The 26,733-nt window shown below is 52.6% G+C and overlaps 2 protein-coding genes across 3 annotated transcripts in view; both read left to right on the top strand.

Moving 5' to 3' along the window:
* Nucleotides 1-23,701, top strand: part of FBXO42 (F-box protein 42) — a 39,242-nt gene extending 15,541 nt beyond the window's left edge. The window contains exons 4-10 of the mRNA XM_052692036.1: nt 3,334-3,468; nt 18,091-18,244; nt 19,152-19,262; nt 19,784-19,880; nt 20,293-20,349; nt 20,804-20,920; nt 21,076-23,701. Coding sequence (XP_052547996.1) covers nt 3,334-3,468; nt 18,091-18,244; nt 19,152-19,262; nt 19,784-19,880; nt 20,293-20,349; nt 20,804-20,920; nt 21,076-22,152 — 1,748 coding nt within the window. The 3' untranslated portion in view covers nt 22,153-23,701. The remainder of the gene's footprint in view (nt 1-3,333; nt 3,469-18,090; nt 18,245-19,151; nt 19,263-19,783; nt 19,881-20,292; nt 20,350-20,803; nt 20,921-21,075) is intronic.
* A 340-nt stretch (nt 23,702-24,041) lies between these two features.
* Nucleotides 24,042-26,319, top strand: CPLANE2 (ciliogenesis and planar polarity effector complex subunit 2). Of its 2 annotated transcripts, XM_052692044.1 has the most exons (6): nt 24,042-24,091; nt 24,369-24,466; nt 24,584-24,736; nt 25,294-25,418; nt 25,505-25,641; nt 26,001-26,319. In XM_052692044.1, exons 2-6 carry the CDS (start codon nt 24,382-24,384, stop codon nt 26,218-26,220), a joined length of 720 nt encoding a protein of 239 aa, XP_052548004.1. In that variant the 5' UTR covers nt 24,042-24,091; nt 24,369-24,381; the 3' UTR covers nt 26,221-26,319. The 2 variants fall into 2 exon arrangements, with proteins under 2 accessions (XP_052548004.1, XP_052548003.1); XM_052692043.1 differs by lacking the exon at nt 24,042-24,091 and having other exon boundaries at nt 24,190-24,466.
* Nucleotides 26,320-26,733: the final 414 nt, after the last annotated feature.

Genomic DNA, 26,733 nt, shown 5'->3' with positions numbered 1-26,733 from the left:
AGGGGCAGCTCCTTTCTCAAGAGCAAGGGGACCCAGCAGCAATGGCTTTCTTTGTCTCTAAGCTTTGCTGAATATATTACTGCCTCCTGACTCTCCCTAAGCTGAAAGCAGCAGGAAAATAATGAAATTGTAAGTCTGGTGTTTGTTATAGTAGACAGGTAGCTTTCACATTTCATCCCTTGGCTGAACCCCTCCTTCAGCGACTGCGTTTGTGGCGCTGCATTTCCTGTCCGTAGCTGAAGTGCGCTTCCAGACATGTCTGAGCTCTTTCAAACTGGGGAAGTGATCTCAGGAGGTGACAGAGCTGCGTACAGGGACAGTTTTAAAGCCATTACGTAGGAACGTGACAATGGTCAGCAGTAAGGCTGCAGTGCTATTGTCAACTGGAGCCACGTATCAATGGGAGTTCAGCAGCCTGCTGACTTTTCCCCTCTTTCTGATGGGGAATCTGACCTCTGAATTTGACTCCTGTACATGTAGATTACCTTTTTTTTCTTTATGTACTTGATGGTGAAAAAGTCAGTGCCCTCTGATTATCATAACGGGCTTCTGTATTGCATTTAAGTTTCCTTTCCCACTTGCAGCCTGCTAGTCTTTATTTTGCTTCTCTCACACTTAGGGTGCAAATCTCAGATGCTTTGTTTGTGGCTGTTGTGCAGCACAGAGGGAAAACAGGGAAAACCTCTTCCTCCCTGGGTCTGTTCTACCCTCAGAAAGACTGGTATCAAGCTGGTGTTTTCACCTGTGCTTTTTTTTCAAGCTACCTGCCTTCCTTGGCACCAGAAACTTTGAATGGTGCACTGAGAAGAAGAAGGGAAGCACAGCCTAAATTATTTTGATCTAGGATTAAAATACATGCCGTGTGGACGTCATGGTGCCTGGCTGGCTTGGTTGCTCTTTTGAATCCAAATAGAGGAGAAGAATGCTGCCACCTCCCCTGAAAATAATAAATGTGCTGTGTGAAACCAGGAATGCCAAGGGCTTGGTGTGGGGAGGAGGAGGGAGGCACTCAACCTGTCATGATTAGGCAGCAAGTAGGCCTCCAAGGGTGCCATAAAGCTTTCAAGGAACGTTGGTCCTGTTCGTTACTTCTTCCCTGCTATTCCTATCCAGCTCCCAGTAGAGGTGCTGGGAGCCACGCAATCTCCTGTTTTTTACCAAGGCAGTTTATATCCCAGCCCAGGTAAATCGTGAAGCCCGCACAGTCGCTCTGCTGCTGTTTTACCCCCACCCAAAAAGCAGCTCCTCGGGTACTTTGCATGGTGTGTAGGTGTGTGCTGCACACCTTGGCGAGATGTGGTTTGAGATGAAGGCTTCAGCTGCAGGCGAGGGCCCCGAGGTGCACACAGAGAGCTGGGTGGTCTCACACCACCAGGGCCAGCTCAGGACGCTGCCCTCGTGCATCCCCACCCCACTCTTCCCTCAGTCCAGCTGCTGCAGCAGCAAAAAGCCAAGGGCGTGAGGGCTGCTGGCTTTTCAGCAGGCTCTCAATAGGAGAAGCAGGTGATCTGCATGACAAGCCCTTGGTCACACAATAGGGCCCTTGGCAAAGGCCTCTGCTCCTGCACTGCCCTCCGCTGAGCTGCAGCATTGTGCTGGGTTACCGTGTGATTCGATGGTGAGATGAATGTCTCTGTGTAGGGCCGGGTGGGCTGCGTTAAAGGGCTGCTCCTCTCCAGCAGGGCTGTCCCAAAAGGCTGCTGTGCTGGGTCGTTGGAAGCCAGGGATGCTCTTCTGGTCTGGAACAAAGCTTTTTCTATTATACCAAACCGGTGCATCAGCACGTTTAGTGCTTTCAATCCACATATTCCTCACTCTGTGGTGTGGGGTTTTTTCCTGTCTTGTGTTGGTACACGTTCCTCAGGAGCAGTCCTGTGTCCTGCCAGGCCAATTAAACCTTTTTATTTTGGAACTTGTGCTGGTGAACAGCTGCCTGCAGTGAGTGATGTGGAGAAAGAGAAGGAACTGTGCAGCTTTCACCCCTACATGTATGTACCTTGGCTTATATTTCAGCACGCAATACTGGCTGCTTGTCACAACTGCCGTGCTGATCTTACAAATACACACTGAACTTGAATTTCTTTCTTGCTTCTTGGGCTTTTTTATTGAAGTTGCCCTGCCCTCCTGCTGCCCTTGACCTTGCAGTTTGCCTTGTGCTGGTTATTTACGGTGCTGCTTGGTCCCAAGCGCCCTGGAGGGGCTTCTGCATGCCCTCTCCCCAGGGCCACATGCTACTCTGTGCCTGAACTTTGACTTGTTCTTTTGCCTTTCTGCTGCATATTTTTCAATATATCACTTGTCACTGTAAGGGTGATGTCTTCTTCCCCCATCCAAGCCTCAGCTCATGCCCCTTGGCTTTCTCAAAGCATAAAACACTGCTGTTTTCTCCTACGTGCTGATGGATGTATGGATGGATGTGAGTTACTGTGATTGCTTCCTACCAAACTTGATAGTAAATGAAGGAATCTCTGTGCAGGCACAGCTCGTGTTATATGTTATGTTAGATATTGAGCACTTTGCTGAAGGCTCCTATAGAGGTTCTCATAGCTGTGCAGGGCTCAGATGTTGTATGCAATCAGCAGGGCTAGTTGTGTGAGAGGGGAAATGCAGAAACAGCAATGCTGCTCATGTTGTCTTTGATGTTGATCTCAGTGCTTCAGTTTTTTGAACACAATCCTGTCTGCTCTGTGGATGTTTGATTTACAGAGGTGCCTGGGTACCACAGACACCAAGGTGGCCAAATGCTGTTGTTTGAATTCTTTTACTGCTGATTTTGGTTATGGGCCAAAAGTTTGCTTTTTCCTAAATATCTGTGAGGGGCTCAAGCACTCTGTTCCCTCTCCATTCCACTTCCTGCTGCCTAATCCTTCTCCCTGACAAGCAAAGGGAATGGTCCTGTAAGATGCCTGTGTTTCAGTGGTGCCTAATTGTAATGAGATAAGGTGAAATGCTGTCAGCTTTGGAAAAAGAGAGCAAGTGACCGTGTTTAAGCACACAGGACCATTGCCTAGTAAATCTTGGCAGCCCCGTAAGCAATATGAAATAGCTTAGAGAAGGTAAGCATGCTGAATGTGTTAATCGTAGCTAATCTAATTAACTGCAAGCTTCTAAGGCAGCTTTCTTTGCATTTTCAGGAGCAGCTCTGAAGGAGAGGATAATCGTCTTAGGTTCTCGCTGGAGTTGGGTTGGGTTACTCCTGACCCAACTCATCAAGGTTGCTGCAGCTTGTTGGCTTTTCCTCACCTGAAACTCAGGGGGAAAGAAAACAAATTTTTATGCACCCAAAACGTGAGGATGAGAGAATGAACTAATCCATGGTTTCCTTCCTCCTAGGTGCATGTTACTACGATGCCAACCAGTCGATGTACGTGTTTGGAGGCTGCACGCAAAGCAGCTGTAATGCTGCCTTCAATGACCTCTGGAGACTTGATCTGAACAGCAAGGAGTGGATCCGGCCCCTGGCATCAGGTGAGAGCGGCCGTGCAGCCCTCCCTATCCCTCCTCCAGCTGCCCCACTGCCAGAGCCTTCATCACCACTCACCTTGCCTCCAGGCTGAGTGGTCCCAGTGAGTTTTATCAATGAACGGTTTTCAGATGACATCCTGGACACACATCTGTTGCCTGCAGCAGGATGCTGTGAGGCAGATTGAGTTGTTTCTGGTTTTCATCTTCATCTGCAGAAGCTATTCAGCACCAGTTCATGACGTGCATGATGAGGGACATTTGACTGCAGTCACGAGAGCTCATGCTGATAAGAGTTGTTGTCCCAAAGCTGAGATTTTTGAGTATCTCTGCTAGTTGCTGCTTAGGTATTTGGAAGAGTGCATGAGACGTGCCCATGCTGGCAGCCCAGAGCAACCAGGAAAACATGGGAAAGCAGGTACATTCCTGCAGCCCTCGTGCCCAGAGCAGGAAAATGCCACCAGTTGTTTCCCACACTGATTTTAAACTCAAAACATCATGCACGAGGTGCTTGCTTTTCATGGGTTTTTGAATTTGGCTAACATAATTTTTGAAAAAAGCAGAATTTTGAGCAGCTCTTGGTAATGTGGAACAAGAAGTGAATATAAAGCTAGTCGCTTGGGTAGAAGCTTTACATTTAATGAGGGAGAAATGAAAGGAAAAGGAGCTCAGCATTCACCATGCCTTCCTTGCTGAGTCTGCTTGGATGCAGACTCCTGACCCTGCTTCGTGTGCTGGTAAGTACTGAGGATTACTTGATCTTTGTTTAAAGCTGTATTTTCCCGACTACTTTTTTTTTTTTTAATGTGAAATCCTACAAGATCAAGATGTTTCCGTGTTCAAATGTTACCTGGGAACTTTCCAGATGCAACTTTGTTAATGCAACTTGGTGCTGGATGACCGCTTTTGGGAAACAATCCTGCCCACGCTTTGACATTTCAATGTGATTTTTGAATCTGCTCATCCAGCACGTGATGTGGGCAGGTGAGAGCTAGGCAGGCATGGGCTTAAAATGGAGGAAGAAAATAACCCCCAGTGCTCTCGCTCTTCCTCCTGCTGCGCCGTGGTGCTCGCCTGCTCCTTTCCCCCTGCTCAGCTGGAGAAGAGGCCACGGGCAGCATAAACAGGATGCTGGTTGTGCAGACCTCTGCTCTGACCCAGGCCAGCTATTCTTGCAGCCCAGCAAGTTCTTCCGTCAGACTGAATGCGGGGCACAGCTCGCCTTCAGCGCCCGCACCGTGTTAATGAATCCAACCGCCAGCACCCAGCTCTGCATCCCAGACACCCTGCTGGTGTTTCACAGAGTGAAATTCCCGCTGCCTTACTAACAAATAGCGCTGTTAAAAAGAACGAGTCCTGTGGGAATATGTGTCAGAATTAAGTCCCATGGGAAGATCCCCCGAGGAAATATTTCTGCATGCTGTCATGAGTGCGCAGGGCGAGATCAGATCGCAACTGAAACTTCAGGGCAGTCTCAGTGAACAGAGAGAGCTCTTGTTTGTCAGTCTTCAGAGAAGATGAGTCACCCGTGCCTGTGCTGGTGGTGGTTTCTTGCACATAGCTGCTTTTTGGTGCCCTAACCAAAGCGTTGGCACCCGCTGCCTGGGAAAGAATAGTGACTGGAGGGGGCAAAAGCAGAGAGCTTTGAAACTTAAGAGTCAGATGTAAATAACACGAGAGGGATTTTAAAAGGAGAGCTGACGTTGATGAATGAATGCTTGCTCTGGCACAGGGTGTGTGCAAGCTAATTGCTGGTGGAGGCTGAGGAGGAATTCCCACCCCGTTTCTGCAGGTCACTGGCTCTGCACACTCTGTGTAGTGGTTGTTCTCCAGGAGATGATGGTGGCTTCTCCTCCAGGCCCGTTCTGGCTCGGAGAGGTTTGATCGTGTGTAATTACATATGCCCTTATAAATCATGGGCATCTTATCTAATGAGAGCCATGGGGTAGCCTAGAGGCAGCCAGAGCGTGGTGCCAGGTCCGTGCTGAATGCCTTGCAGCCAGCAGTCCGGTGCTGTGCCACGTGTGAGCAGGAACAGCCTCATCCCTGCCCCTTTCCAAAGGGCTTTTCCATGAGAAAGCTCCCTTTTTCGTTGTTTGTGCCTGTTGTTTTTGTTTGGGTTCTCTTATGGGCAGACATTAAATGAGATGACATCAGAGCTAAGTAATTTACCTCCAATCTGAGCTGCTGCACTGAACCTGGGAGTAAATATTTAGCCTTCAAAGCAATAATTAGCCTATGCTTCTTTAGTCTTGGAGACGGGGGAGGGAGATAATTGCTTCAAAAAAAACCTAATTTTTGAGGTTTCAAAGTACTTTTTGCTTACATCTATAAGGATGGCATTGACTTTCTGCTTATTAGACTGGAACGGAGCAAGAGAGTCAATGCCTACCTTTCATGTAGCTCTTTTTGCTGGTGGGGTGCAATGCCTTACAAAGGTGAGTAGGCAGCAGGCTCTTTATTTTAGAAACCTGAACAGGAATGCCTCTGAACTCTCAGCTGCCGTTTCCTATTGGGCTCAGTAGGCCTAGAAGGCAGGTGCTGTCCCTGGTGAGCACTTTTCCCTGGTGTTGGGGATCCTTTCGTTGCCTTTATTTGCATAGTTAATCAGAATCTTCTTTGATTTTTGGCCATTCTGTGCAGAGAGAAACCTGATCAAGGGCTGGAGGTGGTAAAAGCTGGAGTTTGTTTATCCAGCTGGAGGCAAGGGTTTGTCTCAGCTCTGCCACTCAAGCTACAGCATGCTGCTCTTGCAATGAGGGCACAGGCTTTGGTGCTGATAGATCTTTGGTGCTCCCTAAATATGAGTTCTCATGTGGCTGAAACAGTCATGGAAGAAACTTGAAGCCAGTCAGCGCTGAGACTCACAGCCTTTGGTGTGATGGAGCTGCACGTAGCCACGTGATGAGAGCTTTTTTTGTGGTGATGCTGAGGCGTGGAATTGGCCAACCCAGCACCATGCTGCCCTGGTAGCAGGGAAGAGTTGTTCTGTTCCTTTGCAGGTTTGGAAAACACTCTTTGCTTGAGACCCAGTACGGTCTCTGTACTGTGGCAGGTCCATGGGGAGGCTGCCTCAGCCATCATCACTGACCCAGACCCATCAATGTTTCCCCTTGGTGTTTCACGTCCTCGTCATCCTCAAACTGCAGCAGATAATTTATTGGCAAAATTGAGGGCACGTCTCCAGGCAGTTTCCCTCTGGCTGCCTGTGCTATTTCAGACTCCTGAAGCAACTGTGTATTTCTGCAGACTTTCTCCCTTCCTGCATTTGTTGGTTTATGTTCCTCACGAGTCCTGCTCTTGGCCTCTGCCTGTTGGAGCCATGTGCTGAGCTGGGAAATCCCTTTTTTAAATCAGAGAGAAGAATGCTGGTGGCTTTGCCTGCGCTCCTGAGGGCTTATCGATCAGAGATGGAAAGCCTTTTCTAAAACAGCCTTTTACAGCACTCATAAAGCAAGGAATGACAACATAAAAAAGCTCTTTGCAGGGAGAGGTATGCTAGCCAAAATCTTGAAGTCTGCTTTACCACCCTGGGCCAAGCACCATCCCTTACTTTGCTTTGCATTCTCCTTCCAGCTGCAGGAGAAAGCAAGAAGGACTCAGAAAATCACACGCCCAGCCTTCAGCTGTGTTCCCCCAGCACCCTGCTCTCAGAGCAGCCTGGCAGCCCTGCCGCTCAGCTCTTCCTGTTTGCTGTGAGCAATCTGGTGTGCAGGCATCCCCATAGCCACCCTTCCTGCAGCAGGGCACAGCTCCCAGCACTTGCTTCCTGCTGCTTTCTACTCTGTGCAGTGAGATTGCCTTCATTTTTGCTGGGGAGACATGTCTCCTCTCCCCTGAGAGGCTTGAAGGCAGTGCTCTTTGTGTTGATGCTTTGATCCTCTCTGTACGTTTTCAGACCTTGCCAAGATGCAGCTCCATGAGAACAACTGGTCCTGTGCCTTACTGCTGCCACCTGGAACGAGCAGCCAGCTTTAGCACAAAGACTGTACTGAAAGCATTGTGTGTGATGCAGTAAGTGTGCAGCAGTCACTCTCACATCTGTTGCTCCAGCCCTGCTCTTTCCCCAGGTTTCACTCCGCTCCATACTTCAGCAGTGCTGGTTTCTGGCTTGAGTTTTGAGTCGGAGTTTTGGGACTGGGTTTCCCCTTGTGAGCTGAGGGAAAGGTGCCTTTGATGGTGTTTTGTCAACAGAAGGAGCAGACAAAAGGAGGTAGGGGGAACTGCTGTCACCTGTCCAAGGAAGCTGCACCAGATGTGGTCCCACTGTGGTGGGAGGCTCTCTTGGCTGCAGCACCAGATCTCTGCCCATTAGGTGAGCGTGTTGCCCTTGACAAAGCTGTCCAAAAACTTTGCCCCAAGCAGGAAGCTCTGTTTTCATCATCTCTTTTTGAAAAACAGCAGTGAGTTTACAAAACAGTTGATGAAGTTTCATAACAGTAGGACTGATTTGGGGCACCTGAGTGCTCCTTGCAAAGCTGAGCGGAGACGGGGTGTAGCAATGGCCAGGGCCCTTTGGGTACAGGTTACATGGAGGTTGTGCAGCTGAGAGCCAGCAGGAACAAAGAGAGAACTCTCTGAATCTGTCCATCAGTGTAAATAGCACACAGGGCTGCAGAATGGCAAAGGGATTGGTGGCATTTCTGAAGTCGAAGCAATTGTTTGAATAGTAGAAATGCTCTTTGGATTTGTTCAAAACCATTAGTTCTGATGCCCTCCTGAGATAGTACAGATTTCCAGTTGCTGTCCTTGGTTGTGTGTTGCTTCTCCTTTCTAATAGCAGTCCCTGCTGAGACTCATTACTGAAATGCTCCAGTCTGACCCCGTGCTGTGATGCTTCTGTTCCCGATGCAGGATGACTTGCCTTGGATTCATACAGTGAATGATCTAAGGCACGTTCTAAGGCAAGCAACATCCTGACCTGACCACTGCAGTGCCTCAAAAACAATGTTTCCCAGTCTGTGGACTGCTGCTGGTCTCTGAGATGTTTGGTAATGAAGCAAACTTGTTTCCCTCCTTGCATACGTGGAAACTGGGAGAGTCAATTTGGAAAATAAACTTTCAGAATTTAGCCTAACTTGTTTCCGTTTACAGACAGCTGCCTTTGAGGGGAAGGCTGTGAAAAGATCTGTGTGTACATGTGCTTTTTTAAGTTCAGTGAAGTGTTGAGCAGACCTCTGTGATTGAAAGCACACCTCGTTTTTCAGTAGAAGCCTGGGATCACCTTAGGCACATTAAGGCCATGTCATAGCTCCTGGCCTCCTGGGAATCAAAAGAGGTGAAAACCTGGTAACTTGGCACAGAACAGTGCCTCTAATTATCACTGCAGCTACTGGCTTCAGGTGTCTGATCTGTCAAAGTAGAGCAGGTTAATGAAACAGATGGAAATTCCTTGCTGTATGTGAAAGCTGGAGTGGATGGAGCTGAGTAAAGATCTCATGGTGTTCACGCTGTCCTTCAGGACAGGCACTGTTGCAGCTCAGGTTGCTTGGAATTGCTTTTTCCACTTGTTCCTTCTTTGGGCTCAGGGGTGATGGTGTGCCAGCTTTGTCCTCCAGCACGCTGCTCCCTGTGGGGCTGGAAGGAGCAGGGAGCACTGAGGGGGACCTTAGCAAAATGTTTGGCAAAGAGAAGGCAAAGTTGTTCTTCTAAGGCAAAATTGGAATAACGAGAGAAATCCAGCTGATGATACACACAGAAACCATGCAAAGCTGGAGTTGTGCAGTGATCTGCTGCTCCCAGGTGAGCACTCACTCCCACTTTGAGAGTGAAAACTGCAGTTGGGCAACACTTAAAACAATTTCAATTGCAAAATGCAATCTTGCAGAAAGTATACAAGCAGCTGGGTTTGCTACGTGTGAAAAAGCATTGCCTGTGCATGGAGGGCTGGCTTCCAGGAGATAATCCATTGCTGTTTAGGTTCAATAGGATTGCTCTGCGGCAGTGATTAAATGCTTAATCCCAGCAGGTTTTGGTTTACAACACACATCTATCCTCACTTTGATTTGCCAGGCTCTGTCTTCTCCTATTCTTGCTGCCCCTCGCTTGCGTTTAACCTTTGAAAGTATTTTCTTGTTGTCTGGAGCTGTTTTCATCTGAAACATGTTCTCCAACACTGCAGTATCCAGGGCAGCTCTTTCCCTTGGCCAGCAGGACCTGGGGTCTTCAGCACGAGTGGGGAGCACAGATCTCAGAGACTGGAGAGACACAGCATGGGTTGCAAACAGCAGCAGTGCAGGAATTACACCTGGGATGTGCAGGTGGGAAGAGCCCCCAGGCTGGGCACGCATCTTTTCCCCCAACTGTTTGCCAGGATCTGTTCACCAAGACAGATGGGAAAAGAGCCCAAAGTCTGCTGCCTTCTTCCCTGGTTTTAATACAGCTTTTGAATGCTTTCTGCCTGCAGAAGAGCCCACTGGAGAGAGCAAAGCCCTTAAACTTGTTGGCAGGTCAGTGTAATGGGACATGGATTTGGTATGCTCCTACCAGGGTTAGAAGAAATATCCATGCCTCCTATTTTTGTGCATGCAAACATTTGCAGCATAGAAAACAGTGGAGCTCCTGGAAACTTGCTCATGCTCACTCAGTTTTCAGGGCAGAGGTTTAACCTGTTGCTGTTAAGTGTGTGTTTGTCTGTGCTTCTCAGCCCTTCCTCCCTTACAGAGAAGATTTCATCCCCTGGTGCTGTTCTGTGTCTGACAGCCATCCCCTTTCCTCCCTGGTGGTGCAGGCTGTCCCCTGTCCCAGCCCAGTTTGTCAGAGCTCTCCATATCAATGCTGATGAGCCACGTGTGAAGCTGCTTTTACATCAGCAGTCCAAAACAACTAGTGACTTCTACTTTCCCATCCCTGCTCTCAGTACTTTGTATCCGTTCTGCCCTTACTGGAAGTTCAGCACATTTTTATCTGTGTGCAAAGCATGGGAAAACAGTCCCTGCTGTGGGAAATGCAGTCCTTGGAGCAACAGCCCATGTGCTCCCATCAGCACAGCTCTGCTACACTGTCAGCCGTGCAGGGAAATCTGCCTTACCCTCCTGATGCCCTCTTGGCCTGCCTCTGACAGTTGGCCCTGACGTGGTTGGAATACGCTGTGCTCTGCAGCTTGGGAGCTGTCACAGGGGGAAATGTGGTGGAGGAGGCTGGCAGAGAAGTGCCTGAAAGAGAAATGGATGGTTCAACAACTGTCTTAGTTTCCTCTTCTCTTAGTTCAGGACTAAAAACATTGGCTTCTCTTTAAGACTAAACTGCAAGGGAAGAGCTGAGCAAGTGTTGGTGCAGAAGTGGAGTCAGGCAGAGGAGATCCCACACCTCTACTCATCCTTGTCGAGCACTGGGGGTACGTTTCAGTCTCAGCCCTCACTCATTTTATTTCCTCAGCCACATGCCAGAAAGCAGACCCCTCTCAGAACATTATCAGCACAGATCTAGCAGCAAGGCATGAAAAATAGCTTGTTGCTTTAACCTTGTCGGATTTAGATTCTCAGAGAGAAGGTCCCCAGGCATGGATCCCTCCAGAGATTAATGGAGGAATTTTCCCACTCTTGCCTTTATTGGACTCTGGGAGTTTTGAGCTTCTCTGGTCCCCCTTTTCTCCAAGCAATGCACAAAGGTAGGAGCAGGGGCTGCTGTTGGGTGATGTCTGACGTGTGCCACTTCTCAGCATTGTGGGCACTGTGTGCTCATTTTAAACGTGACCCCAGGCCATCTGCCAATGATGCTGATGAGCATGCTGTACCAAAACTGGGGAAAACTATCTGTGGTTATGTCAGTAAATAAGAAGACCATGATCTGTAAAAATAGGTTCCTGATGCTGGGAGTCCTTATGTAGACAAGCAAGTAATTGTGCCTCGTTAATGCTGACCATTCAGCAGCTCCCAGTGAGTTTGGAAGCTTCTGAATATCACTTGTTTGGGATTTGGTTGAAACTTTGAGCATCCACTGTTGAAATTCTGCATATAAATCTCCATCCTGGAATACTCAGTGCACTGTATGCAAAAGCCAAGTGCTTGGAGAGCAGCGTTTTCTAATGGCCTCAAAGTACAACCCTGCAATCTTTCCAACTGGTGTTGCCATAAGCAGACATTAAGCCTGATTTTGCAAGAGCTTTTTTGCTGCTTGGCTATGCAGGGATGTTAACACAGCAGGTATAAAAGCTGTGGCAGGATGTCCTTGCAGCAGTCTGGCTATTTCCTGACGCTTGTTGCCACAAGAACTGTAGAGAACTTTATTTCTTCAGGATATCTGCTATCCTGACAGATTTATGTGAGATGCATCTCAGCCAGTTTGAGCTTGGAGGTGATGGAAAGGCTCTGCTCACAGGCTGTGCTGACACCTATCGGCAGGAGCTCCTGCAGGGAGGGAAAGCCTTGCAGCTCAGCGCAGGGCTTCCAGCTGCTGCTGTGCCTTTGCATTGAGGACCCTGTCTGCAGAGATCTCATCTGTCACACCTAAGATTGATTGTGCAATGTTGATATTTTATTACAGCCAGCATGATTTGCTTTCAGAGAGCTGGAAACGCTCACGCTTCATAGCCTGATTCTCCACCTTCCACAAGAACATCTGCTCTCTCCTTAAATCTGGTAGGCATGCGGAATGACAAAGCACTAGCTCACACTTGTCTGCAGTCCAAAGGTGAATCTTTATTCCTTGCATGAAATATTTAGCAAGTTTGGCATTAAGTGCTGGAATTACTGGAAGAAGAGAGAGAATTGTGAACAAAGCATAGAGTGCAAACCAAATGCTGAAAACAGAAGCGGGTGGGGGCAGTTAGGGACCTGCATGCAAAGCTTTCAGCAGGTAGTTGCATTTTCTTTGCAGGGCGGCTCTGAACTGAGCAGAGCCCTGCTCTTCCTAGGTTGAGCTGCCTGTTTTTATCTGGGGAGGCTGTTCTGACTGCGCACACAGCATGAGGAGAGGAATGTTTGAGGTTTTTGAGCCACTTAGTAGCCCTAACCTCACCAAATTGCACAGCAGCCATTTCCTGAGACACCAGCAATTTGGGGCTAGGCTGGAAAGAGTTCTCAGACTTGTGGCATTGCCCTGCTGTGTCCCTCCTGCTATGGCAATGGGACAGGAGCTAACTGGGAGTGTGACTTGAGTGAAAACTGTGGAGCTCAGCACAGACTGAACACGCTCCTCTGCAAACCCACACATTCCTCAGTCCCTTCCCTACAGTTACTCTGTCATTACCACGTTGCAGTCTGATGCAGCAATTTCCATTCCTCCGTTTGCCTCCTGGAGAGAAGATGAGCGGCAGGAGCTGATCAGCCCTTTCTCTCTCCGCTCCCGAGCTCTTTAATTAGCGTTGGAGCTGCATTGTGTAGGATGTTGGACTGTTACTCATATCACTGAAAGTCTGCAGGGTACAATATCACTGGGGTGGGGGGAAAACACGCAATAAAACTTAGAAAAAGCTGGCTGGAATTCTGTTCCACCCACCTGGAGGGAGAGGGAGCTTGCAGCAGCACTCCCTTTTAGGGCAGGGCCAGATTTGCATTTCCCAAAAGCAGGGGAGGTTGCAAAGAAGGGGATGGGGTGACCTCACTGTGAGCAGCACTCAGCACCTGGGAGTGACGCTGCAGTGACAGTGCTGTGAGAAACGTTCCCAGCCCAGGATGGGAGCAAACACAGCCCCTCCTGCACCATTGTGTGCCGAAATTGCAATGTAAATTGCACGGCGCAGAAATTGCATCCTTGTTTTCAGCTATTAGGAGGGAAGGGGGCAGAGCCCCGGGGCGTTCTGGCACTCCTATCTTGTTGCTGTTTTGCTCAACGCTGCTGTTACTGTGTAAAGAGGTTTCTGATTAACGCTAGCAAAGAATGACTCAGTAATCCTGTTGCACAGGGTTCATAGGGCACTGCCGCTCCTTTTAAACAGCTTTATGGGCTGATGGGGCTCCACGCTTGGGCTGCGTGAGAATTTCCAGGACAAAGAAATGACTGTGACATTGCAAAAGCTCGGAAGTGACTGATCCTCACTGGGGAAGATTTCTGACTTCCACACCAAGCACTGCAGGACTCTTGTCCTCTGTTTCAGCTCTGTGCCATGAGCCCGTGTCCTTGTCAGATGGGAGTTTGCTGTGTGACAGCTGTCCTGGACACCACGGGGGTTGCTGTACATAGCCCAGATCTTATATTCTTGCAGAACACCTCCACTATTTCTGCACTGGTGCCCAGAGAGACGTGGGTTTGGTGGGTGTGGGTTGCTGGTTGGGTTGGATGGCCTTTGTGGTCTTTTCCAACCTTAATGGTTCTCTGAGACTCGTTACCCTGAGCGGCATCTCGCAGGCAGCAGCCACGTGTGCCTGCAGAGGGTTTGATCGAGGTGGGCTGTGCCTTTTGGGAAGGCATTTCAGGTCCTGCTCCATTTTTCTCTATCTCCTACAAAGCTGAGGTTGTGTCCGTGGTGTGGATCTCTTTTCTCACATAAGAAACCCAGATTGGAGGGAACACTAAGTCACAGGTGGCTTTAGATGATACTTTCCTGGCTCTTAAACGCTTTAAGGTTTAGCAGTCCCAGTCCAAAGCCAGTCTTGAAAGTTATCTCAGTGGCTCTCTTTGAACAACTGAGGACAAAAACAGGTGAGCATCAGACACTGGATCTGAGGTAGCTGCAGTGAGTCCTAAAGGATGCATTTCCATCCTGCAGAGAGCTGGTGTGAGACCTGCATGCAGATGCCCCCATTTCCCAGTAGAGTGGCCCTTTGTTATCTCCTGGTCACGGTGCCAGGGCTGGGATTGCCTGAGGTGCTGATCTTCTGCCTCCAGACTTCTTGTCATCCTGCTCAGCACTCTGCTGGGGGAACAGCTTTCAAGCAAATCTGCAGACTGCTGCAGAAAAATCCAGGCTGCGAAGCCAAGGGATTTTTTTCCTTCTCTGGTTTCCCTTCCCATAGAGGGAGAAAGATTTGGGGGGATTTCATGCTGTCAGACAAGACTCAGGATCTGCTGAGCAAGGCAAATTGTGCCCTTCCTGTCAGTGGGGCACAGCCATGTTGTGAGGGTAATGCTTCAGATAGCGTGCTGGGGGGAGTTAGGTTTCCAGATAGGGCTCCCAGTTTGGTTCCTTTGAGTCTGCCAGCCTGAAGGCCAGGCTGCTGAATGCAATCCTGTCGTGCCATCATGAGCTCTGCAAGAGAGCTGTGTGCTTGGAGCACCATAAGTGCAGGCTGCCCTTTGAGCTGCTCATTCTGCTGGCGCTGATGGCGGCCAGATTGCTTTTTCTTTTCTCTTTCTGAAAGGAATTTGCCTTTGACCAATTCTTTGCAATTCTCTGGAAGCACAGCACAAACTCTTTGCAGCAAAAGCCAGCACAGCATTTTGTCCTGCTGCGGATGGCTTGTGCTGAAGCACTGTGGCTTTGTGGAGCTACAAAAGGCTTAGGAAACATGAGGTTACCAGCACGTGTAGCTTTTCATATCTGAGTGTTCAAGCTTAGCATCTCTCTTTTTTAACCTCATACACCCAATAACTCCTTCTGTATCTTCCCATCACCCTGGAATGGTGCAAATGCATGGCTTTACTCCATCTCCTCTCCTACAGCATTTCTCAAAGCGATATTGATCTGAACCAATTCTTTCATCTGGCTAATTCCATCACATCAAAAGCATCGTGCAGCTTTTCCCCTTTGTTTTTATTTTCATTTTTCGAGCTCCACTTCATGTTCATTGCCTGCCCTCTTTCTGGAGCTGCTCGGGGGCCGTGCTTAAAAGGCAGCGTGTTGCACGTGCCCCTGCAGCCAGGTTTTTCTTTTGTTGCTGCTCGTGCTGCTCCAGTGGCATTAGAAGGCTGAATAAATGGGCTTTAAAAACTGCTTATAAGGACATATTGTGGATGAGTGGTGTTCAGAGCTCGCATCAGAAGCATTTCTCTTCTGCATGTCCACGGAAGCCGGAGATTTGTTTTGTTTGTTTGTTTGCTTGAAAAGTATCTCTCTGCTTGGTGAGCCAGGAAAATCCATCAGCTGGAACAAATAGCTCCATCCAGCATCTGGTCACTCATCCCTGCTAAATAAACAGCTCCAGCTGAAAAGAGATGGCTGCTTCTTTGTTTAGAAACAGTTAATTGTGCTACACCCTCTGCACGCTAGAATTTTTATCCTGGGGAGAAATAATCTGATACTGGGCTCGATGATGTTATCAGGTGCAGAGCTTGGAGACCCATATGAGCTTGTTAAGGTGGAGCTTCCATCATCTTGACCCAGGAAGCTGTCAAAACAGACACAATTAGCTAACGAAGCCTGTCTGGGGGCACTGCCATCACTCAGAGGTTTCATTTGGTGGTGGGATAGCAGAGCTACGAGAGGAGGAAGCCCTCCTGTGCCAAACGTGCTTGGAACACCGCTCTGCCATGGCAGGGTGAGTCACTGCAGGTTGCAGCCGTGTCCCTTTGATGTTGCTGCCACCTGCCCCATCCCCATGCTCCACGTGCCTGGGACCTGAAGTCACAAAGGCTGCAGCTGTGTGCCTGTGCTGTGTCCCTCAGGTGCTCCTTTCTTTCTCAGGCTCGGAAAGGTGCCAGGTGAGCAGTGACCGGGTGGGGGAAATGAGTGGAAACTGAGTCATGCTTGGGCACTGCCTTTTACCAAAGGTACTTGGTGTCTCAAACTTGAAGCTGCTATGAACCAGGCTTCAGCATTAGCTTGCAGTTTGCTGGCAGCAGCACCTTGAGCTCTTCTCTGCCCTAGAGATAAGCAGTGTTAGTTCTCCATCTCCTAGTCACTCTCTGTTCCCATGCTGAAGGCAGGATCGATGCAGCTAAGGCATCTTTGATACCACAACCATATCATACAGCGATTTTGCAGGGAGCCATTGTGCTCTGCAACATTTCCCCCATTTCTATGTGCTCCACCCATGGACCAAAGTTCATCTACTGCCCTGAAACAGAGCAGCAAGGTTGCTGTGCACTGCCTGCTCCCTTTGAAGCCCTGTGCATACCTCACTGTCCGCTCGCCGTGCCTGGACTGGGAAATTCATCTTTTTCCTGCCTGCCAGAAAGAAATGCTGCTTTCATTTTCACCTGCACAGCCTCCAATAAGAGGCAGTGCTTCCTGCAAAACCAGGGCTGACCTCTGCCTTGGGCTGATTGCATGGTGCTTATTGACTCCTTTGGGAAGCACCTTGGTGTCTGCAGCAGGGGTTCTGACCTTCAGCCTGCAGCAGGATGAAGACCTTCCAGAGCAAAGTGGTGCTTTGCCTCTCAGCCGCCACCCCAACTTGCAGTGGGACCCTTTTTGTTCAACATTAGCTGCTGTCCCAGTTTATAACCCACACTTTACATCACACTGGGATCCCCATTGCAGGTAGACAAGCGCACCCCAAGCAGCTTCGTGCCCCTGTGCCATGTCCTGGCAGGACGAGTCCAACCAACTTCTTCTTTCCAAACCAGATCGAAGCCTTTCTAGCAACCAGTTTGCCATGCCAGGCTTGGGAGTGTCACTTCTAAGCTCTGCCAGGGCTGCAGAGCTGCTGGTGTGGATGAATGAATTGCACAGAGCCAGGAAAACTGGAAATATGGCATCTGCATGGGAACAACAAGTAACTGACCATAACCCTCTTCTGGCACTTTAATCTTTAAAGAGACTTTGGATATGGCCTTGCCATGCTATATATGTGCCCTAGCACCTGAGAGCAGCAGTACAACATGCTCTGTCCCCAGCAAAGGGCTCCTGGGTCAGGGGTGCTTTTGGCTCAGCTGTTCTCACCCACCACCTGGAATCCATCACAATCAAATTGCTTTTTCTCAGCTGCAACATCTTAAAATAGCTGCTCTGGTTTCTTTTAAAAATAGTCCTCGTTCTGCATGTCATTACCTGCTAAAAATGCTTCCCTGAGTCCCATTAGGACATCAGAGGAGAGCGCTGGCTTTGTTATCTCAGCACTTCAGAGAGGGTGATGCTGCTTCCATGGCCACATGCACAGCTTTGCCCTTGGGCTCCCCCAGTCCCACACAACCCTTTTTTTTTGTGCGATGCTTTTAGATGGCTTATTTATGATTGTTTGAGATCTGCACTGATGAAGGAACCTACCTGGTGCTGGTTACAGCTGTAGGAAGCTCAGCCATTCAACTCAACATCTAACGTTGCAGCAAGGGAGTATTTTGCAGAGGCCTGTGCCTCATTCTCTGATAGGCACGGAGAGCGATTGCTCACTGACACAGCAAAGTGCTTTGGGTTTAATTGTGCCTCTTTCTGACAGCAGCGTTGGGTTTCTGCTGCTGCTTGCAAGTTCCCAAGCAGTCCAGGAGCAGCACTGGATGCATGCGAATTAGCATTCCTTCTTGCTCCGTCCTTGGGGAGAAGTTAGGTATTTGGAGGTAATTATTGCTTTTATTCAGTGCTAAAGCAATAATTTAAAGGGATATGGGGGAGAGCTAGTAATTTCCTGCCAGTGACTGACAGATGTTTTGCCATACGTGAAATGTGCTTTTAGGCTCCTACTAATTACAGCAACACAAATTGGCAGGAGTTTTCTTCCCAGGCTCCCAGCTCTAATTTTGCCTTCTTTGCTGCTTTTTTTCTTTTAAAGGTGCAGTCCCCACCTCATCACACTCTGGTGCAGTTCACATCAGGTTTGATGCCTGTGTTTGGAGGCCGGTCTCCTAACCCTCCTCTCTTCTCCCCCTGCCCAGGTTCATACCCCTCGCCCAAGGCTGGGGCCACACTGGTGGTCTACAAGGACCTGCTGGTGCTGTTTGGGGGCTGGACGCGGCCCAGCCCGTATCCCCTGCACCAGCCAGAGAGGTTCTTCGATGAAATCCACACATACTCGCCCTCCAAAAACTGGTAAGAGAACATCTGGATTTGAAACCCTGCCTTTGATCCTGGCAAAGAATGGCTGGGGAGCTGCTGGAGGGAGCGACGGGCTGCGGGACGGGGAAGCCGTGCACATTCCTGGTTTGCAAGGTGTGGCTGATCCTGGCTTGTCTGCAAGGCTCCATTTCAACCAAAAAAAAAAGCAAAGCACTGCAGCTCAGGCCTGGGAGCTGAGCAGGCTGCTGTCTGACGCCTCTGGGGCGGCGCTTGCTGCAGACTGGCACTGAAAAGCTACCAGCAGCACCTCGGTGCTCCTTGCAGTGTCTTCCACACCGGCAGGAAAACTGGGTGCGAATGTTTTCAGTGCATAATTTGTTTGGCTGTGAGCTCGAGGACTTTCTGAAGAAAGCAGGAGAGAAAGCCTCAATCCCTGAGGTTTTGCCTTTTGTCTGTGATCTGAAATTCAAAGCTCCCGTGGCCCTTTCCTGTTCCCTTTAACCAGCATTCGGCCGCTTTCAGATCGTGTTTTCTCCACTGCTGCTTGTATGAGAAAGAAGCAAATGCTCTATCAAAGCAGTGAGGGTTCTTTCTCCTCTTTCATTGAGAACTTTTAATCATCAAAAGTGTCAATTATCCACTGCACTTTCGGGCAGTGTCATTCGAATGCTGTAATTAAACTGCGTTGGAAAGAAGTCAGGGCAAACCTAATTGAAAGGGTCAGTATTTCCAAGTTTGCCCCGTGGCTTTGTCCTGTTTTAAAAATGGTCAGCACATTGATACTTGTAATGAGTTTCGTTCCTCTTTGGATCTTTGTTGGTATTCCTCTGCAATGCATCCTCAAGGGCTTGGCTGGCCCATGGCATTTCTCATGTTGCCATTCATCCAGCACTGTCCTTCCTCACCCTGTGCTGAATCTCCTTCTCCCTTGTTCCCCCAGGTGGAACTGCATCGTGACCACCCATGGCCCTCCTCCCATGGCAGGACACTCCTCCTGTGTCATTGAGGACAAAATGATTGTCTTTGGGGGTTCGCTGGGCTCTCGACAAATGTAAGTTTGGGGGGGAAGGCATTGGACAGGTTCTCCTGCAAGGAGCGTGGGCTGGGATGGCATTTCTGAAAGGAATCTCTGTGAGGCTGGGCTGTGAGAGCCTTGCAGCAGGATCCCTGTGTGACTGCCTGGTTGTCCTCACAGCGCAGAGCGCTGCCAACGCTGCCTGAAGCAAAACCCTGAACTGGGGCAGCAGAGAGGTGGTGAGGTGTGTGGGAAGGCTGCAGATCGGTTTTTTTGATCAGAGAGCCTTGAGATAATCCTCTGTGCTCACCCTGCCTGCCCTCGTGGCTGGGATTGGAGATGGGCTGATGCTTGCTGCAGGCTCCTGCGGGGTCTGCTGGCTGTTCACTGCGTGTTTCACCTCCTGCAGTGAGTTCCCTGGGGGCAAGCAGCCTGCAGCAAACCCAGTCTGTGATAAAACCTCACCCCAGAGGTTTTCAAAGGGCATGGGTGTGCTGTGAGCAGGTGCTTGTTTAGGACCTCAAGCTGAGCCTCTGCCTGTTTTTTCACCCCCACAGGAGCAACGACGTCTGGGTGCTGGATCTCGAGCAGTGGGCTTGGTCCAAGCCAAACATCTCCGGGCCCAGCCCTCACCCAAGAGGTGGCCAATCTCAGGTGATGCTCCCTTCTCTCACTCTGCTCCACAACCCGCCTGAGCACAGGCAGCTGCTGCCAAACAGAAACCAGGCATGGCTGAATTTCCAGCTTCCAGGCAGCTCTCTGTGGGTCACCTGAAAACTAGTGCCCTGTTTCTGAGTCAGTTATCTTTGCAGTCTTTGCATGCCGTGCCCTTGTTTTTTCTGGCCAGCTGTTCTATGAGATTACACTTCTAATCTTCCCGAGGCTCAGGTAGATACCAGACTGCATCCTGCACGTGTCCCAGAACTGTGATGAGCATTTCTAGATACAAATTGCTGTTTAGCCCATCAGAAGAAGAACAGTTATCATACCTTGTGGCATTTAACCATGAAGCATTACCACGTCCTGGTTTTGCTGGTCTGAAACGCTCTTCTTTGCCCCCCCCCAGATTGTCATAGATGACGAAACCATTTTAATCCTTGGTGGCTGTGGTGGTCCCAACGCAGTAAGTATCCTGTGGGGAGTGTGGGCATGAGCTGCACGAGTCCTGCTGTACCATGAGCCCTGGGTGCAGGCTGGGGAGCAGGAAGGCTCCTTGCTTTCCCCAGGTGACATTTTGTCCTGCAGATCCGAGATGCACGCTGCAGACTTTCCAGCAAAGCTGTCACTACAGCTGGAGCTGCCTTTAATCAATAAAAATCACCCCAGGAGCTATGTGAGCAGCTAACTGAGGCTAATTAGAAGCCCTGACTTTACACTGGGACAGTAGATGGGGATGAAAAGACCTGTGCATAGCCACAGCAGGGTGTAGTCAGTCACCCCTGGGTAGTCAGATCCCAATGTAGGTCACTGTCCCTCTGCTTGCAGCAGTGAGGCAGCTGCCCAGCACCATTCCTGCCCCTGCAGGATGATCTTGGCAGCACGCTGGTCTCCTGAATCCCTTGTGCTTTTCTTCACAGCTGTTCAAAGACGCCTGGCTGCTGCACATGCAGGCAAACCCCTGGACGTGGCAGCCTCTCAAGGTAGAGAATGAGGACCACGGAGCCCCAGAGCTGTGGTGCCATCCTGCCTGCAGGGTGAGTCTGGCTTTGGGACGGATGCAGCGGGATCTCTGCTCTCTCGCACACGTCTGCAGAACTTTCCTGCCCAGAATGCCCCAAACTCTCTTCCTTTTCGTCCCTGCCAGCAGCCCCCCAGCAGTCCATAACCCATTCCCTCTCCTCTCTTGCAGGTAGGACAGTGTGTCGTGGTCTTCAGCCAGGCTCCCAGCGGCAGAGCCCCGCTGAGCCCCAGCCTGAACTCCCGTCCGTCTCCCATCAGTGCCACACCGCCCGCCCTGGTCCCCGAAACGCGCGAGTACCGCTCCCAGTCCCCAGTCAGGACCACAGACGAGGCTCCCTGCGTCAACGGCCGCTGGGGCACCCTGAGGCCCAGAGCCCAGCGCCAGACACCCTCAGGTTCGCGGGAGGGCAGCCTCTCCCCAGCCAGAGGTGACGGCTCCCCGGTGCTCAACGGTGGCAGCTTATCGCCGGGGGCTGCGGCGCCTGGCGGGGCCTCCTTGGACAGCCCGGTGCAGCTCGTGTCGCCCGGCACACCCGGAGCCACTGAAGGATGCGAGCTGAAAGTCGGGCTCGCCCTGGCGCCGCGGCGGGGCTCGCTGCCGGAGCAGAAGGAGCTGCGTTTGGCCTCGGTCGATTCGAGCTGGGAGCAGAAAGCGGCTGCCCTGTGCCAGGCGGACGGCGCCGACGGCAGGACGCTGCGCAACCCCCCCGAGCACACCAATGGCATCCACACCCCGCCCCACTCCCTGCCGGGAGCCGTGTCCCCCGGAGCGCTCCGCAGGAGCTTGGAGGCCATCAAAGCTCTCTCCTCCAAAGCCCCTCCGGCTTCTGCTGCTCTCAGCCCCCCGCTCGGCTCCTCGCCGGGCTCCCCGGGCGGCCAGGGCAGCGGTGCCGACGCGCGGCCGGGCTCTGCGCAAGGCGACGGCCACTCACTGCCACCCATCGCCCGCCGCCTGGGCCACCACCCTCCGCAGTCCCTGAACGTGGGGAAGCCTTTGTACCAGAGCATGAACTGCAAACCCATGCAGATGTACGTGCTGGACATTAAGGACACCAAGGAGAAAGGACGAGTGAAATGGAAGGTGTTCACTAGCAGCTCGGTGGTGGGGCCGCCCGAGACCAGCCTGCACACGGTGGTGCAAGGCAGAGGGGAGCTCATCATATTCGGTGGTCTGATGGACAAGAAACAGAACGTGAAGTACTATCCCAAGACAAATGCCTTGTACTTCGTGCGAGCAAAGAGATAATGCGGCCCTACTGCCACCGCCCCCTCCCCGTGGCTCTCCCTCTCCCTCTGAAATCTGTCGCGCAGGCATTCAAACTGTGAATTAGGGAACAACAAACAATGCAGCTCAAGCCGACCTCCAGCACGTCCCGGTGAAGCAAATCGTGTTTACAAGCAGGGGAGCAGCGCCCTGCTGTAGGACCTGTTACTGTGCTCCACGCTGCAGCCCAGGCCAAGGATGTCGGGCGAGTCACGGTGCTTTCCTAGAGCCGACCTTGCAGCTGGAGGCTGTCAGCTCATTGCACTGACGATTCTCGTGCTTGGAGGAAAGAAAACAACAGCAATACCTGAACAAACTCTCAGCACTGCAAGCTGTGACCGTAAGCTTTGCTCGACACGAACACGATGCCTTCTTTTTGCCTCTCACCCCTTTGGCCTGACAGCTTCATTCCTGTCCTCGTTGCAGGACCGTAAGAAGGAAGAAAGGACAGTTTTGCATTGTAAAGCCAAAAAATGAAAATCATTGTGAATAGGACGGGCAGGACTTGCTTTCACAGCCCTCCTTGCCCAGCAGCCTTGGTGCTGTGCTGCTGCACATTCCCAGCAGAGGGATTGGAAATGCTGAAAGGAACAGCCCGAATGCTGAGTGCTGGTGCACCGAGCGGCACGGCGTGAGCCTCCACTGCAGGAACAAAACCATCTTTGCATGTGCCTCCTTCCGCAAAGATTAAAACAAAGCAAAATCCAAATGGATTGAACCCGTGTGTCCGTCTGGGACAAACTTCCTTCCTTCCTCCCTCCTTCCTTCCTTTGCAGCTCGAGGTGGGGGGAAGCTGGGCGCATTCTGCTCCGTTCCACCAACAGCGCGCCCTTCCTGAGGATGCTCCCGGCTTCGGCACCCGAAATAGCAAAAAAAAACCAGTAGGAAACTCATCCCAAAACACAGCCCTGTGCACCGGCAGCGCCATGACGTGGTCCCCATCTCCTCGCCATCCCCACTGAGCTTTGCCGGCTTCGCCACCGCCAGCCCCAGCCTTTGGGGTGGCAGCCCTCCCCAGGAAGCGTCGGGGCTCGTTGTTTCCTATGACAGCAGTACCGTTGTGGTCCAGCAGGGCTGGGGAGCCCCGCGTGGGATGGGGCTGGGAGGGAGGGCAGCGCCTCATCTGCAGTTTGTAGATAAACCTTGAGGTTCAATCCGTTCCCAAATCCCCACTCCTCGGGGACCCCAACGCGACGTCCGACGTTCCTCTCCTGTCTGCATGTCTCAGCACCTCCCCCCTTAGAAAAGAATGAAAGGCAAAAAAAGCAAAAACGTGGGGCTGCTGAGAGCTGGCTGCGATGCGGGCACCCACCGCCACCGGCTGCTCTCCTAACGGCCCCAAATCCCCTTCAAATGACCCCAAAACGGCAGCGCCCGGTTGGAGGGGGGGGGGGGGGGGGGGTGAGGAGTCCCTTTTTGGTGATATTTAAAGAAATCTGTGTACATTTTTTTTTTACGTCTCGCTCTCTCTCTCCCTCGAGGAATTTTTAGCCGTTTAACAAATAAAAACCGGCAGAAGTGGCCGAATGCTGCTGCGTGTGTGTGGGGTGAAATGGGGCTCCTGGTGGGGGGGGGGGGGGTGCGTGGGGCAACGCTCCGCCATAGGGACGCCCCTGAAGCCCCATCTCCTTTAGGGCGGCCCGTAACGCCGGGGGGCCTTAAACCCATACGGCTCAGAGCTCCCTTCTGTAGGTTTGGGCAGCCTATAGCAAATGGGGTCACGACACAGAGGTCTGGGGTTCGTGCGGGGCTCGCACACGGCAGCTGTAGGGCTGAGACCCTCCGTAACCCGAAGCCCTGGGGTCGCCTATGGGGCTGAAGCGCTCGGAGCTCCTGACCCACGTGAAGCCGCCGGAAGGGGCGGGGCTTTGCGCGAGGCCACGCTCATCACGTGACGTCGTCGGAGCGGAAGCAGCCGCGGGTGAGGGAGGCGGGAGCGCGGTGGGGAAGGGATGGCGGGGGGTGGGCGCTGCCCGGCGGCGTTCGGGGAGCCGTGGGGCGGCACGCGGGTGGGACGCGGGCTCGGGGCGGGATGCGTGGCGCCGTGGGCGGGTAGGGGGTGTAACGGGGCGCCCCCCAACGGGGCGTTTAGAGAGGGATGCGGGAGCGGTAGGGGCGCTGGGGCCCAGTGGGGGCAATGGAGACCCATAGGGGCTCAGTGCCCCACGGCCGTGGGGGTTTCCCCGTGTGCTCCCCAGGTTCCACCCCGCGATGGTGGAGCCGGGCTGGCTGCTGTCCCCCCCCGGCCGCCCGTACCTGGCCTCCATCCTCCACAAGAACCAGCGCAGAGTTTTTGGTGAGACCCTACAGCGTTCCCCAGCCCCCCCCCCCCCCCCACGTCAACCCCAAACCGCCCCAAACGCCTCACACATCCCCTTCTTCTCCCACCCTCCCCCTCCCCTTCCCCCCCCAGGGCTGCTGGAGCGCCCCGCGCTGCCCCCCGCCCTCAGTGTCCCCACGGTCACCTACAAACTCTTCGTTTCGGGACGCAGCGGGGTGGGCAAAACGGCGTTGGTGGCAGCGCTGGCTGGGAGCCCCGTGCCCCCTTTGCACCGAGAGACGTTGGGTATGGAGGGGAGACATGGGGGGCTCGGGGTCACGGTGTGTGGGGGGGGAACACGATGGGGATGCTGAGCGTAACGGTGCCATGAGGGCATAGTGGGAGGAAATGGGATCGGTGGGATACTCGGTGTGGTGGCACGGTGGGGGGGTGCGCAGACATGGGGTGCTTGGTGTCATGGTGTGGTGGGGGGCGCAGACATGGGATCCGTGGGGTGCTTGGTGTCATGGTGTGGTGGGGACGGAGGGGACGTGGGGTCTGTGAGATGCTGTGCCGTGGTACGGTGGGAAGCACAGGGATCTGGGGTCTGTGGGGTGCTCAGATTAACGGTATCACAGGGACACGGTGAGGGCATGGGATCTGTGGGGTGCTCGGTGTCACAGGGACGCAGTGGCGACACGAGGTCTATGGGGCGCTCAGTGGGATGGTGTGGAGGGGACCGCAGGGATGCGGGTGTCCGTGGGGGTCTTTGGTGTCACAGTATGGCAAGGACGTGGGGTCTGTGGGACGTGTCACGGTGCTGTGGGGCCGTTGGCTGGATGCGTCCCTTTGCCGTCCCGCAGGAATCGAGGTGAGCACGCTGTTCTGGCCCGCCGTGCCGCTGGGCTCCGAGCGCCCCGTGCTCTTTCACCTGCGTTTCTGGGACTGCGGGGAGAGTGCCCTGCGGAAATTCGAGCACCTCCTGCCCGTGAGCTGGGGACAGACGTGGGGTCTGGGGTGAGGGGGGGGGATATGGGGCGCTGAGGTGGGTGACGGCCGCCTCTCCTCTTCCAGGCCTGCAGGGAGGAGGCGGACGCCATCCTTTTGCTGTTCTCCTTCACCGACCGCGCGTCCTTCGAGGAGCTGCCGGCGCGGCTGGCGCGTGTGCTGCAGCCCGGCGAGGACACGCTGCGTGTGGTGGTGGGCACCAGGTACTGGGGGTCCCTGGCAGCCACAGCCCCAATGAAGCACCTCAAATCCCCCGCACTGCCCTTCCCTGCTCTCCCTTAAGACCCCAAATCCCGAGCGCTTCGAATCCTCCGTATCCCACAGCACCCTGCATCTACGTCACCTCCATCCCCAGCATCTCAGCACCCATCACCTTCCAGCACCCCTAACCCTCAGCAACCCAGGGCAGCCAGAATTCCAGCAGCCCCAACCTTATCAAATCCCAGCACCCCGCGTATCCCCATCACCCTAAATCTCGTTCCCCCGCAAATCCTCAGCCCTCCCTGTTCCCCCGTCCGATTTTTAGGGCGCTGCCATCACCGTAATCCCTTCATGTCCTCAGATTCGACCTGTGTCCCCACACTGCTGTGACGGAGTCGGACGTGGCTGCCTTCGAGGACAGCTGGGGGCTGCGGGTGCTGCGGGCAGGGGGTTCTGGGGTGGGCCGGGGGGGTCTGGCGCGGGTGGCCCCACTGCTGGATGCCCTGGTGGGGCAGCTGTGGCAACGAGACCAGATGGCAGCTGGTGTCATCCCAGAGGGTCAGGGGGCCCCCGAGGACTGAACCCCGTTTTGGTGGGGGGTTCCATGTTTTGGGGGCGCGGGAGCCCCTCACCGTGGCGTCTGGGCTCCCCCTGCCATTAAACAGTATTGGTTTTCCAAACTCTGGATTGGAGATTTTTTTTTGGGGGGGGGGGGAAGGTGGAGGGGAGAGGGAAAAGAGGAAGGAGGCCCTTCATTTTGGGGTGTGGGAGGAGGAGGTGCCCGGGGTCCTTGGGGGCTGGGGAATGTTTGGGTGGGTGATGTGGATTTGAGGTGCTGAAGGATGCTGTGACTTTGAGAGGGGACCCCAAGCAGGCAGGACCCCAACTGCCCCCAAAAGGTCCTAATGGGGATTTGGGGAACCCCAGCTCCCATCCCACAGCAGAGATGTGGGGCGTGGTGTGGGACGAGTCGGGGTCACGGTGGGGCCTGGGGTGCGGTGAGGTTTTGGGGAGCAGCTGGGCCGGCCCGGCCGGTCAATCCGGGCGCGTCGCAACCCTGGGAGAAAGTGCTGGAAACGTCCCAAAAGTGTGGG

This window comes from Tympanuchus pallidicinctus, unplaced genomic scaffold (assembly GCF_026119805.1).
Source record: "Tympanuchus pallidicinctus isolate F22 unplaced genomic scaffold, pur_lepc_1.0 scaffold29, whole genome shotgun sequence".
NCBI classification, from domain to species: domain Eukaryota; kingdom Metazoa; phylum Chordata; class Aves; order Galliformes; family Phasianidae; genus Tympanuchus; species Tympanuchus pallidicinctus.
The sequence above is the reverse complement of the archived record's forward strand: the minus strand, read 5'-3'. Positions and strand labels throughout refer to the sequence as shown.